The 19,209-nt window shown below is 42.6% G+C and overlaps 1 protein-coding gene across 1 annotated transcript; it reads right to left on the reverse strand.

Annotated features, from left to right (window-relative positions):
- Window positions 1–411: 411 nt before the first annotated feature.
- On the reverse strand, window positions 412–19,116 carry MCM3 (minichromosome maintenance complex component 3). Its single transcript, XM_003986232.5, has 17 exons — window positions 18,978–19,116; window positions 17,504–17,616; window positions 16,873–17,081; window positions 16,326–16,456; window positions 14,129–14,367; window positions 13,545–13,653; window positions 12,475–12,628; window positions 12,007–12,138; window positions 11,221–11,429; window positions 10,190–10,364; window positions 9,731–9,857; window positions 8,790–8,940; window positions 5,838–5,978; window positions 3,586–3,689; window positions 2,973–3,058; window positions 2,492–2,561; window positions 412–1,130 (listed from the first exon to the last, which is right to left on the reverse strand). The coding sequence occupies exons 1-17, from the start codon at window positions 19,053–19,055 to the stop codon at window positions 932–934; spliced, it is 2,427 nt and encodes an 808-aa protein (XP_003986281.1). The 5' UTR covers window positions 19,056–19,116; the 3' UTR covers window positions 412–931.
- Between the last annotated feature and the right edge of the window lie 93 nt (window positions 19,117–19,209).

A 19,209-nucleotide genomic window follows, 5' to 3' on the forward strand; every position in this document is an offset into this window, starting at 1 on the left:
AACTGCAAGTAGTTTCACAAAGATCCTGTAAGGAGATCTTATTGGCAAGTACTCACAATATTTAAGTGTCTGATATACCAGGTATTACTTCTCCAGGAAGGGGTTTTGATTCAGGCTCAGAAAAGTCAGGAAAAGGGTCAATTCTCCTGGACTTTCACTCACCCGCCCCCATGGCCATTTAGCGATGTCAAATTGGCAAAACGTGATTTGTACAAGCTTAACTGGTAAATGCTGGTGTCAGTGATGGAGAAAACTGCCTAAAGACCTAACCCCCAAGGACAGCACAGCAGCCTGCTGCCACCGTGTGGTGACTTGGTGCAAATGTGGAAGCAGCAAAACCTGCAGGGCACAGCTTTCAAGGAAAACGAAATTAAATGTGTCTACCAAAGCACACAGTATTAAGGCCATGTGTATAATATAAAAATAGTTAAGTTTATTCAATGTCCTAGATATTTGGGTCAGAAGCATGTATTAGTCTTAACTGGTGCTACAGCAGAGAAAGCTTTCTTGGCCTTCATGACTTGCCTCAGAGCTTCACTCCACCAGCACAGAACCTCTCAAAGCCTGTTCTAGACCAATGTGCTCAGAGAGAAAAACAGCTAACAAACACAGAAAGGATGAACAAAAACCAGCTGTGGTCCAATACCCCCAGATTCTCAGAGGTTGTTATATGTTATTTATAGCCAACAATGGCTTGGTTTGTTCTGGGTAGGAGATGGAGAGAATGAATCAATGGATGAATGAATGAATGCACATGCAACAGTCTTAGTCCTTGCCCACTTTCTTCTCTTTACCCTATGGCAGCTTTGTCACATATCCCTCAACTTCAATTCAATTAACACCGTTATCTGGGGAATGAAAGATTGGCGGGGAGAGGAAATATGGAAGAAACTTCCTTGGCAGAACCCCAAAGTTCAGAGATGAGGCCTCCTTAGATGAGGAAGATGATGCCCTCAGAAACCATGACCTGGTTGTCATCCTGCATCTTGCTCAGGGCAGCCTGGATCTCTGCTGAAGAGAAAGGCTCTTCTTTGTCCCGGTTGATGGATTCTGTGAGGCGATTCATGCCCACTGACTGTGCATGAGCTTCCCGGAACACATCTAAGAGGGCCACCTTGAATTCCTTCAACCTGCCCAAGTCAGGAAAAGATGGGTGAAGAAGTAAACAAGCCCAAATGCTCTTAAGTGTTAACACAGTACAGGTATCCCCCAATACTCCCTCTATTATAGAGCTGCTTGAGCATTTTTAAGTACATATCCTCTGACCACGGGAGTCCATTTCTAGAAATTAACCTTACAACTACACTTCCATGAGTACACAGTGATAAATATAAGAATGTTTTACTGTCAACAGCAGTTTTACAGAACTGCTTTACATAAGTGTCCATCATTATGTCCAAATGCAAATAAATTCATACATCCACACTATAGTCATTAAAAAAGAAAATCTAGGGGCGCCTGGGTGGCTCAGTCAGTCAAGTGTTCAACTCTTGGTTTTGGCTCAGGTCATGATCTCACAACAGGGTTTGTGGGTTCAAACCCCACGTTGGGCTCCGCACTTTCAGCTTGGGATTCTCTGTCTCTCCCTCTCTCTGCCCCTCCTCGCACATGCATACATGTGTTCTCTCTCAAAATAATAAATAAACTTAAGAAAAAAAAAAGAAAAAAAAAATCTATATAAGCTCCTGAGAATGTGTTTTAAAATACAGTTCAAGGGCACCTGGCTGGCTCAGTCGGAAGAGTGTGCAACTCTTGACATTGGGGTCACGGGTTTCAGTCCCACATGGGGTGTAGAGATTACTTACTTAAAAAAAAAAAAAAAAAAAAAAATATATATATATATATATATATATAGGTATGTATATTTCAATTGTCATCGTTGGGAGATGAAACTGCAATTGATTTTAATGTTTTTTTCCTAAATACCTTTCAATGTTTTCATATTGTCTTCAGTCAATATATTGTTTTGTGTTTAAGTTATTAAAAGAAAAAAAGCAAACCATAATCATAGATTTTCTTTGGTGTCCAGTAAACATAAAAATAGATATATAAAACTGTTTCTGAACCTCTAGTGGTAACAATTACTCATCCCAAAGCAAATAACGACAATTCAATAAAGAAAAATGTGTGTCTGTATCCTACTGAAAAGAACCCAAGGTTATAGTAAGACAAAAATTTTGTTCTTGCTTCAAGACTCTCCTCCTTCCTGACCTCCCAAGGACACTATATTTAAAATTCTCATAGAGCACCGTTTATAAAGCAAATGCTAAAATGTAAACAACAGGGGATTCTGGGCAAAGGGTATAAAGGAGTTCTTTACACTATTTCTGCAACTTCTTTAAAGTTTGAAATTATAATCAGAATATAAAATGTTCTAAAAATCATTGGGCCTACAATTTTGAGCTCTGCTGATAACCAGCTTGTTTCACACCCTCTCCCCAGAAAAGAAGTCCTTGCCTCAAGGACATGTGGCATTCACTTTCCTACTCACCTGGATTCACTCAATTCCACCTTCTGGGACTCCTTGGTCTCCTGTGAGTCTGCAGTCTTTGGAGTATGCACTTTAGAGGATAAATGGTTGCAGATAACAGGAAGACAACAGATGAAGCCATTTCCACAGACATTAGACAAGTAATCCCCACTCGCCACACCTCACTAAGTCTGCCAAATACTCACTTCCTAAGGTTCTTAAGGGGCCAGCCAGGGTAAAGGGGTCAGACATCTCATACATTGTCTGGGATACTTAAGCCAGGCTTGGCAAAAAGCACAGCTCAAAGAAGCAAACTACTGAGCAAATTGGGCCCAGTTTCCAATGTTTTGACTGGATTTCCCTAAGTTCTCTTAGGACAAACCTCTTGGACACAAGGCCCTGAGCAGGAAACCAAATGGGAACCCACCAGATAATGCAGTACACAGAGCAACTAAAGTCAGCAAAGGAACCACCTCTTAATCAATAGGGGACACTCACTCACCTTGAGGCATTTCCTCCTCTGTGTCACTGAAGTCATAGGGGTCATAGGAGCCCCCATCCTTGGCATCAGAGTGACGAGTTTTCCTCCTAAAATACCCATAGCAATTAAGAGAAAGGCTTTGGGGAAATCCATCCTGTGCCTCCGACCAGAGAAAAAGAACTAGAACTACCTACAATCAAAGTGAAACACTAGGCCCAGGCCTGTACAAACTGCTACTTTTTCTTAAGAGATCAAAAGTCTCCGAACTAGAACACAAACAGGCCCTGCTTCCCAATGCTCTTCTTCTCTCTTACATGCCCTTATAAATTCAACCACAGGCATGAGAGGAAAAAGTAATCGTGAGGAAAGGACTCTGAAAGACATGCTCAAAAACCCAAGTGAGTTAGTGTTCCTGGTACTTAGCTTTAGCAGGAAAGAGGTCAAAAGCACCATACCAAAGACAACAGAGGGGCCTGCTCACTCTCTGCCTAGGTTATCTCTGGCTTCCAACCCTGCAGATCTAGGCACCCTTTCCCTAAAACCTTGATGTCGACCAGCAGTACTTGATCCACCTCCACCCCTCTCCCCAGCCCTAACTGCAATCTTTACCTCATTTCTCTTTGCTCCGCCTTACCTCTTCCTCTTCTGCTCTTGGTCCTCCTGGCTTTTCTCCTCTTCATCATCTGTCTCTGATTCATCCTCATTTCGCTTCTTACGTTTCTTCTCCTTCTCTAAAACCTAAGACCAAGCCAAGCACAGGTGGGTGGGAAGGGTCACTGATTCTGGGAAACTGAATAAAAAACTCTGAAAAAGAGTCCCTTCTACACTATTAGCAGAAAAAACTTCCATGTCTAATGACTAAGCGTCTTTTGCCCCTGAGTCCCAGGACCAGGGGCACAGGAATAGGCTGCTACCTATCTTTAAATGCTGAGAAGTATGTTCAATGCCTTTCACATAGGAGGTACTTAATGAGTGTTTACAGTACAAAGAAATAAATGAAAAGAAAAAAAAGGCTGGCCAATAATAGTTAAATGGAAAACAATTCATTTATTTACAGATCAGGTGTTTAATTTAAATTTAAGACAACTCCCACCCTAGCATAAAGAGTAAACCAGGAAAAGCTTAGGGACCCACGATTAAAGCCCAGAGTGCTATAATTCACTAAAGTGGAAAGGAGGTGTGCAACGAGGAAAAGGAAGTCAGGCAAGGCTTCAAGTCTTGGTGTCTAAAATGACATAAACAGGGGCGCCTTGGTGGCGCAGTCGGTTAAGCGTCCGACTTCAGCCAGGTCACGATCTCACGGTCCGTGAATTCGAGCCCCGCATCAGGCTCTGGGCTGATGGCTCGGAGCCTGGAGCCTGTTTCCGATTCTGTGTCTCCCTCTCTCTCTGCCCCTCCCCCGTTCATGCTCTGTCTCTCTCTGTCCCAAAAATAAATAAAAAAGTTGAAAAAAAAAATTTTTTAAAATAAAAAAAAATCAAATGACATAAACAAAATGTCACAAGCAGAAATTGAGATGGAATAAGAGGCAAGTTTGATAGCTCAACTTTCTTTTTTTTAAGAGCTATGAGGAGGCTCCATGTCTCTCCGTATCTATTTACTGTATGCCAACCATCTAGAAGTTCCTGGCCCCTAGAAGGCGCTCAGTCAGTTTTATATTTCAATTGAAATTTATTTGAATTCCCAGTATTACACTGTCAACTTTTTGAGTGCCAGCACTGTACTGAGTTTGGATATCTTTTGCAGCACCAACCAGTGACTTATATGTAATAGTGTAACTACTACATTTCTTTTTCTTTAACTTTTTCTGAACAGAAAATTTAGGCCACGGAGTTTTCTAGTACATGCCGGCAATGTGCTGGCTCTTTGGGCATAACCTGTATGACACACTGTATTATCCCACTGGGCTGATATCCTTGTGGGGTGGGACACCCATTGAAGCCTGTCATCTGAAAGGTCACTGAAAGCCTGTGGTGTTCCCACATGAAGGTAAGAAACCATCCTGAAGTTTGGGAGAAAGCCTTCCAGGAAATTACGCAAGAGAGAAGGATTATGGTTTCCTTTCAGGAGCCAAATCTGCATTGAATGCCCGAATATGTATTGAATGTGTATAACTTATGCTATAAACATGTAAGATACTCCTTTTTTTAAGTTTGCTTGTTTGTTTATTTAATATAATTTATTGTCAAATTGGCTAACATACAGTGTATACAGTGTGCTCTTGGTTTTGGGGGTAGATTCCTGTGATTCATGCTTACATACAATACCCAGTGCTCATCCCAAGTGCCCTCCTCAATGCCCATCACCCATTTTCCCCTCTCCCCTGTGCACCACCTCCCCTGTGCACCACCCCATTTTCCCCTCTCCCCTGTGTCCCCCATCAACTCTCAGTTTCTTCTCTGTATTTAAGAGTCTCTTCTGGTTTGCCTCCCTCCTTCTCTGTAACTATTTTCCCCCTTCTCTTCCCCCAAGGTCTTTTGTTAAGTTTCTCAAGTTCCACCTAAGAGTGTGATGGTTCAACTTCTGATGCGAGTTTTTGAGATACCAATGGGATACTTCAAGAAACTGGCAAGGGAAAAGGTATAGAGGGAAGAGGAAGATCATCAAAGTCAATCCTTTGGAAACATCTACATTTTTAAGAGATAAAGGAAGTATAGGTAGGCAGAGAAGCAATCTCTTGATGGTGTAGCACATCAATTAAATCATCATCTCTGGGGCCTCTAGAGGCTCTGGCATCAGTATTTTAAAGCTTTCCAGTTGGTTCTCACATTCACTTAAATGTTGCTTTCCATTGGTGACCTAAATGCAGGTGTCAGCCATGGAGAGCTGGGCAGCCTAAGTACCAACATTTACCCAGAAGAAGTTCTCAAGCATCTGAACCCTCACCTTCTTGAAGTAAGCATACTGGACCAACTCTACAGCTTCCTCTGCATCCTGCAGGTCCACAGTCTTGCTCATGCGGGCCTTGGCATGGGCTGTGGCCAAGCGAATCAGAGTTTCCAGGGTCCGGGCTGTAACAGGTGATGTCTGGGGAAGAAAACAAGGGAGGATTATTTGTCTAGAATTCCTTAGGCATGCCTGTCATTCCCACTGCACAGAAAAGGATGAATATACTACCAGGATGACTCTAGGAAGTACAAGCAAGGATTCAGAGCTCTGTATTCTACATAAACACCTTATAAAATTCGGAAAGATAAAAATAACCAAGGAGATATGAGTGTTGAAGGAGAAAAGAGTAGGTGAACAGGGAAGAAAAAAATGAGACATCTTATAGACGGAAAGAGAAAAGGCTAAAGAGACTACAATAATGAAAGAAGAATGATAATCCTTCACTTCCAGCCTGCGATGCTCTAAGAGCTTTGCTTTTTGTATCAACTGCATCATTTAATATTCTCAATAACTTCTCCAAGTTTTATTGATGAGGAAAATGGAACTCAGGGCTTTAGGTAACTTGTGCAAGGTCACACTAAGGCAGGGGAGGAAATTTTTTTTTTAATGTTTATTTTTGAGACAGACAGAATACAAGCAGGGGAGGGGCAGAGAGAAAGGGAGACACAGAATCCGAAGCAGACTCCAGGCTCCAAGGTGTCAACATAGAGCCTGATGTGGGGCTCAAACTCACAAACCATGAGATCAGGAGATCTGAGCCAAAGTTGGATACTTAACCAACTGAGCCTCCCAGGCACCCCTGAGGACAAATTTTTAAAGTAGGGTAAATTCAAGTCCAGAGGAGGAGCATTCTGGCACACTCCCATCAAGTGGTTCTCATGGGCGTGGGTGCACACCAAACTGGCGTGCTTCTTTTTTAAATACCATTGGCTAAATGGTATCTCTGGACTAATGAGTCAGAATGTCTGTGTTTAGGACTGGTCATGTATACTTTTTCAGTTTCAGGGGATTCTGATGTGCCACTTGAGCATCCCTGACATTACCTAGACTTCTCATTTTTTTTTTTATTGTTTATTTTTTTATTTTTGAGAGAAAGGGACACAGTGCAAGCAGGGAAGGGGCAGAGAAAGAGGGAGACACAGATTCCAAAGCAGGCTCCAGGCTCCAAGGTGTCAGCACGGAGCTCGATGCGGGGCTCGTACCCACAAGCCGTGAGATTGTGACCTGAGCCAAAGTCGGATGCTTAACCAACCGAGCCACCCAGGCACTCCTGGCCTTCTCATTTTCTGGATAAAAAAAACCCAAAAAACAAAAAACTCACAACCTGAGAGTGAATGGATTTGTGAAAGGCCAAAAAATGGCTGAAGACTTGGGATCAGAACATAGAGCTAGTTCTCTGTGTCGCACGCCCACATTTCCCACTGTATGATCCTTCAGTGATGGAGCTGGTCATGTCTACTCCTAAGCATCCCAAATTATCATTTATACCCCATCCCACGTTCAAAAACAAATATATTCACTTTTAAATAAATTCACCAAATCTTTTAATGGTTTAGAAGCCGTTAAACCAGAGTTTGGAGGTTACACATTCCACTAAAAGCTCTAATTCTTGAATAACCTAAAAAGTGAGTGAAATCCTAGCCTGCATTAGCAGAACTACAGAATCCAAATTGAGAGATTGACCAGACCTACTAAGACCACAACTAAAATAGCATATTACACTCAGTGAGAGGGCTTTTGACACACTGGAACACGTTCACATGATGAGAGAAACAATTAAAAAGAAAAGGGGGTGCTTAATCTGAAGACAAGTCATACACAATCACTAGAAAACAAAATTAAGACCCACAGGTCTACATCATGGAGAAGCAGGTTCAAGCCCAATAAATAGAAGAATATTCTAAGAATGATGTACCAGGCATGCAGCCACTGGAGGTGTCAAGGAAGTCTTAGCAGAAATTCCAGACGATGGAATGCCTGTCTATGTGTGAGGCTGGAATAGGTGATTTGGAATCGTGTCTAAACCCAAGAGTCTATACCACATAATAATGGTCTTGGACCTGGGTCTTTCTGCTTTGAAATCCTTACAATGCCCCATGAAATTCAGATAAATTCACAGGTAGATTTCTAGAAATAGCTTTGGATAATCACCATGGTTGTCCAATTAATCATCTGCCGAAGTCCAGCTCAAATATCACAGCCTCTTCCCTCACACTCATTCCTTTCTACAAAGTCTAAAGGAAAAACTAATAGCTTCTTCATCTATACTCCAATCATCTTTCACATTCATTCCCTTCTAGGTACCACACTGTGGCATATACCTATAAATATGCACCTATGATCTTTCCATCTACCTTCCTGCCTCCCCATCCCAGATCTGAGCTCTTTGAGGATAGCTCTTCCTATCTTAACCCTATATGTAAGAACAAACACCAGTTCAAGTCCCAAAAAGTTGCTCCTTATGTTTGAATGAATCATAGCTTCTGGAGGCCAATGTCATCTGAACCAATGAGATACAGGCATCTCTGGCATTCTCACTTCATTTTCCCTTGTAAAAGGAAATGATAAGAATTGTATAACAGGAAGCCCTTCAGACCAGAAAGAAAAAGATAAGGAGTCACTAAGTTAAAATGTTTTCAGGGGCGCCTGGGTGGCGCAGTCGGTTAAGCGTCCGACTTCAGCCAGGTCATGATCTCGCGGTCCGTGAGTTCGAGCCCCACGTCAGGCTCTGGGCTGATGGCTCAGAGCCTGGAGCCTGTTTCCGATTCTGTGTCTCCCTGTCTCTCTGCCCCTCCCCCGTTCATGCTCTGTCTCTCTCTGTCCCAAAAATAAAAAACGTTGAAAAAAAAAAAATTTTTTTTTAAATGTTTTCAGACCTCCCAGATAACTGGGACTCCCCAGCCTTCTACTTAAGGAATTCCCAGCTCCATCTTCCCTGTGGGGACTCACCCTGGCGGTGTCTGAGCTCATGCTGTCTTGACTGCGCAGGCGTGAATACTCTTCTGCAATGTAGGCGGCTGACTCCTGAGTTAGGACGGGCTTGATGATTTTGGCCACATGGATGTACTTCCTCATGAAAGCTGCACTCACCATCTTCTCCCTGGACACACACACAGTGAATTCTAGGTCTTTGCCACACCTTGGCAACTGGCTGGGATAGGGACTTGGCCTCTCCTCAGAGAAGCCAAGGACAAGTAGTAGAGATGCAATCTAGAATACGTTATCATAAATCCCATTTATACAGAATGTGTACAAGACCCTTTCATATATCTTTCCTGAATTGTGTGGCTACTACTTACTTAGATATTATTTGTAAGGTAAATAGTACAGGTGAAGTTTAGATATTATTTGTCCTAGGTAAAAACTATGGCTCAGAGTAGCTTAAATGGACTCAAATTCAGTTTTCTGACTCCAAATTCCATGTTCTTAAATGAACAGGCTTGAAAACTATACGCATCCTACCGTACCACAGCCCAAAGCAGAGGTATAAGATCTCGCATTTCATGTGTTGAGCACTTGATCCCTAGTCTCCTTTATCCAAATCCACCTGCACAGCACCCAGTGCTTGCTATCTACTGCCCCTTCAACATAAACTTGTCACAAATAGCTACATGATTTGTGTAGTACTTCATATATGAGGATGACATGAAACACCCACCATTCATTGGGCATGTGGTCAAAGTCTTCCATTTTAAGAAAACATCAGAACTAAGCCTAATCACCACAAACATAAAGCAACTAGCCAGAAAAATGGGTATATGTGTGGGATCCAGAAAACAGGCCCACAGCATTATAATCCAAGCATGATCCTGCCTGGGCAGCACATAAAAACGTGTTAATATGACATAAATCTCAGGTTCCCTCAAGGGAGAAACATGAAGACCGCTCACTTTTTCTTCTTGGTCCCATGCAGAAGGTTGTCATGTTTCTCATAAATCTGGGTGTCCTGCTGGTCCTCCTGGTTAAGATTGGGATCATCTGTGGCCAGGATATCCACGGCACTACCCAAAGGCATAGCTGGAAAACCGAAGTTGGGGGAGAAGAGAGTAAGAAATTGCTTCTTCTGAAGATAGAGAAGACTAACAAAGCAAAGATAGAGACATGTGGAGCCCACAAATAAGAAAGGTGGGACCACCTGGCTCACAGATGCTCAAGTGTTCCCAGACAAAATTGACAAAAGACACACCTCAGGGTAACTTCCAGTGAGCAAGAAGGGAGTGGCCAGGCAGACAAGGGTCAACATCAACTCAGAAACAGAAACACCTCCCACCATCTGGCCCAGGCCTGAGATAACAGCATCAGTTTAGGTTCCCTTCCATTAGTCCATCTTACTCTTCTCATGACCTCACCATCGCCATCCTGTTCCCCGGGTGCCCTGTAACGGTGCATCCTAAGGACATGATCTGAGATCTCTCGATCCTGCTCAGGATCCATCTGATCCAGCATGATGAAGAGTAAGTCAAATCGGGACAGCAGTGAGTCCTGCAGCCCAATGTTCTCCATAGGGGTCTTGTACTGATCGTACTACAGAACATAAGGAAAAAGGAAAGTGGAGGCAACATCAATGGAAAGAAAGCACAAGGAGGCTAATTAAAGTTATTAATGATTCTGTTACTAGGTATTTATCATACAGATAGATTTCCAAACGTGTAACAAAATACACAGAAAGGGATATTCATCGCAATTTTATTTCATAATAGCAAGAGGAAAAAGGGAAAACACCAAATGCCCATCAAAAGGACACTAGTTAAACAAATTACTATAAATCCATACAATGAAGTATAATAAGATCGCTACTAAAAAGAAAGAAAGAAAAAATAAAGGCCAAATTCAGCAAATGCCAAGATGGATAAATATAAAAGATTACACATTAGCACATCATCATCATAGTAAAAAACAAAGATAAACAGACTAATTTGTCAACAAGGAGATCATGTAGCTGTTGGTACATGCTTAAGTTGTTTCCCTAAACCCTCAAGAGCTGTTAGTGATTATCTCCTGGGAAAGGGATAGGAGAGAAAAGGCTTTTAATGTCCACATCGTACTCTCTGTTCTGTTTATATATCCTATCATCTGCATGTAGTACTTTGGTTGTAATGCCAATTCAAGCTACTGGGCTGTGAGACTGCAGGTCACTTTTGTTTTTTTGTTTGTATTTCTAAAGTTATTGTTAAAAGTAACTTTCCAGGGTATTCTGATGTGTATGAAACGGTGAAGAACCACTGCCCTATATCAAAGACAGCAGCAAAGTGATGGATGAGCTTCCTTTAGTCTCTGGCCTATTATTTCCCTGGGGCATTGAGAATAAACTTCATGACCCAGTTACTCAGCAAAACCAAACCAAGGTGAGGACAACAGTAAAGTGCCTAATTCCACTCACCCTGCCATAGACGGGGTTGGCAGCTGCCAAAACACTACAGCGGGCATTCAGACGAGCATGGATGCCAGCTTTGGCGATGGTGACTCGACCCTGCTCCATCACTTCGTGGATGGCCGTGCGGTCCATGTCGGACATCTTGTCAAATTCATCGATACAAACCACACCTCGATCAGCAAGGACCATGGCTCCCGCTTCCAGACGGCGTTCCCCTGGGAAATGAGGAGGTAAAGATATGTGCTACTATCCAGGTTGGAGGGGATGAGGGGAGAGACTTCAATCTCCTTCCTAAGCACTCACTGTCACTCATGAGAACACAGTGAAGAGCTGTTAAGTTCCTAGAGTCTTAGAGAAAAACCGTGGTGGGTCAACCTTTTAAGGTCCAATCTGTATGATCCCTCAGCAGCCAGCCTCCAACAAACTTTACTCATGGATTCTCTCTTTATCTTCATCCTCATGTGATTCCCCAACTAGAGCTCTGCTCTCTTTTCACTAGTCTTCAAATCCCTTCCTCTAATTTGTAAAATAGCACAATCTTCATTTTTATCTCCCTTCCGATTTGCAAAGCCTTCTCCTTCAAAAACTGAAGACATTCTTGTCAATAGAGGGTCACCCAAAGACGTAAATAACTCAGCCACTGTTACCAGAGGCTACTAAGTCCTCTACGATCGGGCTCAAACTAACCTTTCAAGTGTATCTTCCCAGCATAGGCCAGTGCCGAGAGCAAACTCAAAGAATCTATGCTTGATCTCACTGCTGGACCTTTGCCAAAGACCTTTATACCCTTACCAGTTTCCTGGTCTGTGGTGACAGCGGCGGTCAGACCCACTCCAGAGGAACCCCGGCCAGTGGTGGGGATAGCCCGGGGCGCAGTACACAGCACATAGCGTAGAAGCTGAGACTTGGCAACCGATGGGTCCCCTGTAATTTGGGGGGCAGGGGGAGGAGGGTAGTGGTGACTTGCTGGGAAACTCCTCCCACTGCCCAGCAAGTTCTGCCAAGAGCATAACAGAAATTTATAGTAATTGGTTGTTAATAGTATCCTTTTCACTTTCCCTTCACCATTCATGGAAGAATATATTTTAGATATTATACATCAGGAACCCCAAAAATGAGAATATTAAGAAAAGACTTTTGCCCTTTGATAGAACCAAAATACACTACGTAGAAAATACATAATCTTACAGACTATAGATTCCCACAACCACACTCCACAAGAGAAGACCGAGAGTCTAAAGCAAATCCCCAATGCCATACCGATTAGGAGAATATTGATGTCCCCACGGATGTGGCTGCCATTTTCTAGGTCTCGTTCCACCCCTCCCAAGAGCAAGCAGAGAATGGCTTTCTTAACATAGTCATGCCCATGGATGCTAGGGGCCAATGACCTGGCCAGCTGGTCAAAGATATCCTATGGGAGGAATAACAAAAGGTGTGAAAAGCCTGGTGAGATTCAGTGGGGTTTTGCTGAGCTCCACTTTATGCTTTAATCTATAAAAATACTTGAAGAAACCTGCAAATATAGACACTGTTTCTAAGTGTAAAAGATTTTAAGACAAATCATACTGATCAGACCAAGATCAGATCTCAGATACAGAGAAAGCCTGGATTCCAAAACTTGCTTAGGGGTTTAATATTTAAGAAAAAAAGTATTTCTAGGTTCCCAACATGTTAGGTTTAATAAGAATGTGTATTGTGCTTCCAGTGACCTTTATCACACAGGCATACACAGATGACCCTTGAGCAATGCAGAGGTTAGCAGTGCCAACCCCCTTACACAGTCGAAAATCACGCATAACTTTTGATTCCAAAACCTTTACTAACACCCTACTCTTGGGGTAAAGCCTTACCAAGAACATAAAATGAGTCAATGAATACATTTTTGTATATGATATGTATTCTGTGCTCTATTTAGCTAGAGAAAGGAAAAGGCCATTAAGAAAATCATAAGGAAGAGCAATACATTTACAGTACTTGTATTTATCAGAAAACACCCACAAGTAAGTAAACCCACATAGTTCAAACTCGTGTTGTTCAAGGGTCAACTACATTTTCTTCAATTCTAATGTACTCATTGGTACATTGATATTCTTTAATTCTAGTATTTGTATTAGGTTCACTCAGCAGCCCAGCAGGTAACACAACAGAAATATTAAACAGCAAAAACACCCATTTACCTGCTGACTGGGTCAAAACTAAAACTAACACCACATACTTCAAAGGAAAACCTTCCTCCTGATCCAGTACAAAGATGAAAGGTGGCCCATGGCCAAACACAACCCTAACAAATCCATCCCCACCCTCAGATCCCTAAAGGATGCTCAGACCTTGGAACGAGTTTTACTGAACTTCTTGATCTTGGCTATATCCTCAGCAGAGAATGAAGGCTGAACATCCTTGCTCATTTGCTTCACGTTACAGGCAATCAGGATAGTCCTGGGACAAAGAGAGTAAGAGGGAGCCTGCTGTTTTCAATTCTTAACATCAGAGTCAACAGCATGTTGAAAAAAAAATAAAGGAAAAAAGAGAAAAAGACAAGTTGTTCTGAATTCAACAATCGAGTCTCTCTTAGTCTGTGACACAAATATGCCAATGATTCTTCATCTCAGGAATTTATTCTTTGCTGCCCCACAGAGCTTCAGACAGAAATGTGGATGAGAAGGAGGTGGGAATATGTAAGAAACTCTCCCAAGTAAGCCATGAGGCTGGAACCATGTTCTCAATAACTTCCACTTTTAGCATAAGATAGTATTATCAATTTTATTTGATGGAGAGGAGGCATCCCATCTCCCAGGCAGGTAGTCTGCTCTACCTGTCTGACGTGACGCTCCAGAATATGGCAAACTGGTTCAAGAATACTACAAGAAATGTAAGCTGCCAGCAGTCAAATATCTCACAACTGCCCCTTTACCTGAAGGTCCCTGAAGTATAGCCTCCCTTCTTTCCAGGAAGGCAACGGTAGGTCCCTACCACCTGGACTCGATCACCAGGCTTCACTTTATCTACCAAGTCATCATCCAGAATGACATCCACAGAACGGGGGAGTTGGCCAGCGGGGGCCTTCTCCGGCATCTCCTGGATGGTGATGGTCTGGTGGTCCTTGTAGACAGAAAGCCCATATTCTGTCTCAAGGGGATTGTTTTCCTCATCCTGAAAAAGACACACAGAAAAGCATTATCTCGTCCTGGTCTTAAAAATGCGATACTCGTTTTTATAGGAAACAAATACAATTTGAAAATGACCTGAGGTTTTAGTATTTAGGAACAAAACAAGCCAAATGTCTTCTCTAGCTTCTTCTATTCCCATCTGTTCTAGTAACAAATCATTTAATGGGAGGGACAACTACAGTCTGAAGGAATCATGGCTATATTAACATCTAAATTAAGATTCTTATTTCCCCTTTACTATGATGCAATATTTCCACTCCTAGGTCATACCTGACAGAAACATTTGCCCAAAGCCACATACTACAATGTTCACAGCAGTATTATTCTTAATAGCCCCAAATTAGAAAATATCCAAATGCCATCAACAGAATCGTTAAATAAACGTGGCATATCCACACAAATGAACACTATACAGCAATGAAAATGTATAAAACACACCTACTTACAACATGGATGAATCTCATAAATATCTATTGAACAAAGGCAGCCCAACATGGGAGTATTCAGATAAAATGTAAAAACAGGCAAGCTAACTATCAGGATAGGGTAAAGCCTTGGGGAGTGTGGGCCTTCAAAAACTTCTGAATGTTAGGAAGGCTCAATTTCCTGGTCTGGATGCTGATTTTACAGGTATATTCAGTTTGTGAAATTTCACTGAGCTACAAACTCCTAAAAGCTTTCCTGTATGTATATTAAACTTCAGTGAAAACATTTTAAACTTTGATTTCTTGCCATTTGAGTTTTCTAAACACACAACAGCTGTTACTTACTAAGTGCTTACTATGTACAAGGCATTGTGCTACCATCTCATGAGATTATCTCATATAAGCATCACAACAATTCCGTTTAGCAGGTATTTTTCACATTTAACAAATAAGGAAACTGAGGCTGACGAGTTCCCCAAAGTCACACAGGAAATTGCAGGGCCCAGACTTGAGGCAAGTATAACTCCAAAGCCATGTTCTTAAGTACCACACTAGATGACCTCCAGGAGTCCAAAGTATTTCAGGTCTTGAGCAAAGAAGCCTGGCCCCAGTAATCAACAGAAGAATACTCCCTCAGTAGTTACTGAAGACATTCTAGAAGGAGGGCTCTTAATGAAGAAGAGAGCAGGGTGACTTAGAAAACCCAATTGGCCTGAAAGTAAAAAGACATGTATTCTAGTCTAGGGTCATCACTAACTGAGACCATATGCAAGTCACTTAACCTCTCCAAACCTCAGCATTTCACCTAGAGGCTGACTAAAGGATTCTAAAGTATGCTTCAGTTACAATTCTAAGATATTCATTCTTTTTTTATGTTAAGATTCCTGCACTAGCTGAGTTGAAAACAAGAACTGGGTCTCATTCATATCTGTGTCTGCCACAGAACTTAACAATTCTTTGGATGCAGTGGTTCTCACTTATTATTTGATGGCAGGGAAAGGTATTCCTTGATAGAATGAATTCAGACATCAAGTAACCAATATTAATCATCTTCTGTCTCAATAAATAAGAGGGTCTCACAACATCCTCAATTCAGATCAATCTGACCACTAAGAATACAGCCATTTCCAATGCCATTCTTCTCCCAAACCCAAAGTAAAATATTTGCAAAGATTTCATAGCAGCAATATAGCGTAAGTATTCTCCCATATTACTTTAAGTAGATTATAAACTTGTATATAGCTTTGCTAAAAGATCAGTGTAGACTGATGGCTTTTTTCCACACTTTCATAATTTGCCAGATTTTCTAAAGTGAGTATTCATTTAAAAAAAAAAAAAAGAATTGAAGGCTTTCCATATTAAACTCTAGCTAGCAACCAATCTTTCCTTTAAATTAATGCTTACTTTTCAGCTTATTTACTTCTAGAAGACTTCAAACATTACACAATTATTTGCATGAAAACAGACATCTTTGATGCCAACCTCCAAAGAAGGCCAATTAATTCATTCCCCTCACCTTGGTAGGATATACAGAACTGGACGGAAAAGCCACCAGGCTGGTGAGATCAGAATAGCGTCGCTCTATAGTCTTCTTGGTAGCAGGGCAGTAGTGGACACTGCGGATGACTTTGGGACGAACTAGAGAGCCTAGGAATAGAAACATGCATAGAAAGTCATGCAACTAGACAGTGACAGAGGTGAAATCTGACCCAGGCAAGCCTGTCATGACTCCAAATACTGTATTCTTCTGACTAGTTGAAGCTATCTTTAGATTTACATGTAGAACATCAACATATCTGTATAAAATCTACAGTATAACCGAGCCTGTCCAAGAAGTCATAGGAGTTAAGCATTAGAATGAAGACATTGCCAAGATTCCCCTACTCTCAGCAGAATTCATCATTCTGGACCCCCTAATGGTGCACACTCACAGCTCCTTCCAGTTTCATCCTGTAAGTTCAATGCTATATGCTACCCAGCTCCTCTCAGCCTCTCCTGGTTTCCCAGCCCCCCCAAGTCTATCCCACCTCCATTCCCTTAGTCCCCTATTTGAAGCCACTCACACTTAGTGACAATGCCCTCCACACAGACTACACAGCTGAGGAAGCAGGAAGTGAGAGTCCGGGGAGACACATGCTTAGAGCCAAAGCTGCCCTCCAATCCTATGTAGAACTCTTCATACTGCTTGGCATAGGTAGCATCAATGGAGGCCACAAAATCCTTTAAAGCCCGCTGGAAGGCAACCAGCTCCTCAAAGGCATTGCTCAGGAGTCTGCAGATGGGTAAGAGAAAGAATTATTAAGCAGAGAGAGAAAAATTAAAAAACTGACCCTCAAAAACAAAAGTGGATATTCCTTGATGATCAAAACAACAAGTGGAAAATCTAGTTCCTCCTTTCTCCTGCCATCTTACAAGACTCAGTAAATTGTATCAGAACTGACAGCGAACTTTAGTTCAACTTCTCAACGATGCAGAAATGATACTCAGTTAAACATGGAAGGGGGAGCTCTCCAGAGGAAAATGCCTACCACCCACTTTGGGAAGAAGGAAAAAAACATAGGTGGTAAGGCAATGAGGGTCAAAAACATCTCATCCAGATCCTCTCCTCAGAAGCCTGTTCCAATACGGAGAAAAGAAAAGGGAGCCATTCTCACTCGGAGCCAGGATATCCTCTTGGAAACCCTTGCCACTTACCGGTTAGCCCTCTTCTCATTTTTCCTGCGCAGGTCATTCACATTGACAATCAACCGGTATTGGTTGTCACTGATCAGCTCCCGAACTTTGCTCTGATAAATTCCCTGGTCTTCCTACAAAACAGCCACCACATATCACAAAGGCCATAAATTCAAATATAAGATGGTATTTAAACAGAAGCAGTTCTCACGGCAAGATAAAGGTCATTCTCTGCAGCACAGCTGACCCCCAATTTCTCCACATTTTCACTCACTACCTGAAATTCCAAATACACCCTACAAGGCCATTGCAGGAGTTATAATGATTTCCTCAACGCCCATGCTATTATTTCTACTGACAACTACAACTTTTCTGTATGCAGTCATTTCTCAACTTTTAATGGGGAATTAAAACAAGCTCATAATAATAAGTCTACAAGGACGAGTAAAAATCTCGTCAAAACAAGATTAGCATATCAAAATGACTTTTCATTTAAGAATTACGTAGGGAATGGGGCGCCTGGGTGGCGCAGTCGGTTAAGCCTCCGACTTCAGCCAGGTCACGATCTCGCGGTCCGGGAGTTCGAGCCCCGCGTAAGGCTCTGGGCTGATGGCTTAGAGCCTGGAGCCTGTTTCCGATTCCGTGTCTCCCTCTCTCTCTCTGCCCCTCCCCCGTTCATGCTCTGTCTCTCTCTGTCCCAAAAATAAATAAACGTTGAAAAAAAATTAAAAAAAAAAAAAAAAGAATTACGTAGGGAATTAAGAGATTTTATTTCTCGATCAGCTGTATGTAGAATAGGAAAGAGTTCTCTCATATCCAGACCTAAAGGAATAGGGAGCCTTCGCTATTTGTTTACAGATACAGTATTATCAACCTTTCAAAATGCTTTACCAGTATTCTAAGGCTTCCAATCATGGATGGCATACAAAACCCCCTTTACCAGCATACCAAATACTTTTCCTCTGCATTTCCTGTGGCATAGAAAAAGAATGCGGCCAAATTAGGAAGAAATCTTTTCTGCCACGTAGGAAGTCAGTGATTAGAATCCGCGCAACTACAACGTAGCGGGTCATTACCGTTCCAACGCACTCTTTCCCCCACACTCCCTCCAAATTCGGAAAGCAGGGAGTTATCCAAAAGGCCAAAGGGAGCTTTGCTATTTTGTGTGCACTTGAAAGAAACCCGTCGCCTTTCGCGAGACCCCGCTATCATTTGCACTTAGGAGAAGTTACAGGATAGCCCTGTCAAGGATGCACCTACAGGCGACAAGCTAACGACGGATTCCATCGGGAGAAACGTTACTAGATCGGGCATGGAAAGGTCCTGAGGGGGCCGGTCCGGCCGCAACAGTCCGGAGGCCCAGCAGTCCTCTCGGGAGCTCCGGGGGCCCAGCCACCGCTCGGCGTGGAGCTGCATCTGCCATAGCCAACCTCGGCCCGTCAGCGTCCCCAGGGGCTCCAAGCAACAGAGACTCGCGACCCCGTGCCTTTCTCACCTCGTCATCCAAGAAGTCCAGGTAATCTCTCTGCGCTTCTCGCAGCTCCACGTCGTCCAGTACCACGGTCCCCGCCATGCTCCCCGCCTAGGAACTGCTACCTCCAAGCCCGCGCGAAGGGTCCCCAGCTGACCCCGCCCCGGCGCGAAAACTTCCGAACTTTTCCCGCCACCAAAGGCTACGTTGAGAAGGGGCGGGGCTTTTCTGGGGATATTCACATTCTGATTGGCTG

This window comes from Felis catus, chromosome B2, assembly GCF_018350175.1.
Source record: "Felis catus isolate Fca126 chromosome B2, F.catus_Fca126_mat1.0, whole genome shotgun sequence".
In the NCBI taxonomy this organism is placed as follows: domain Eukaryota; kingdom Metazoa; phylum Chordata; class Mammalia; order Carnivora; family Felidae; genus Felis; species Felis catus.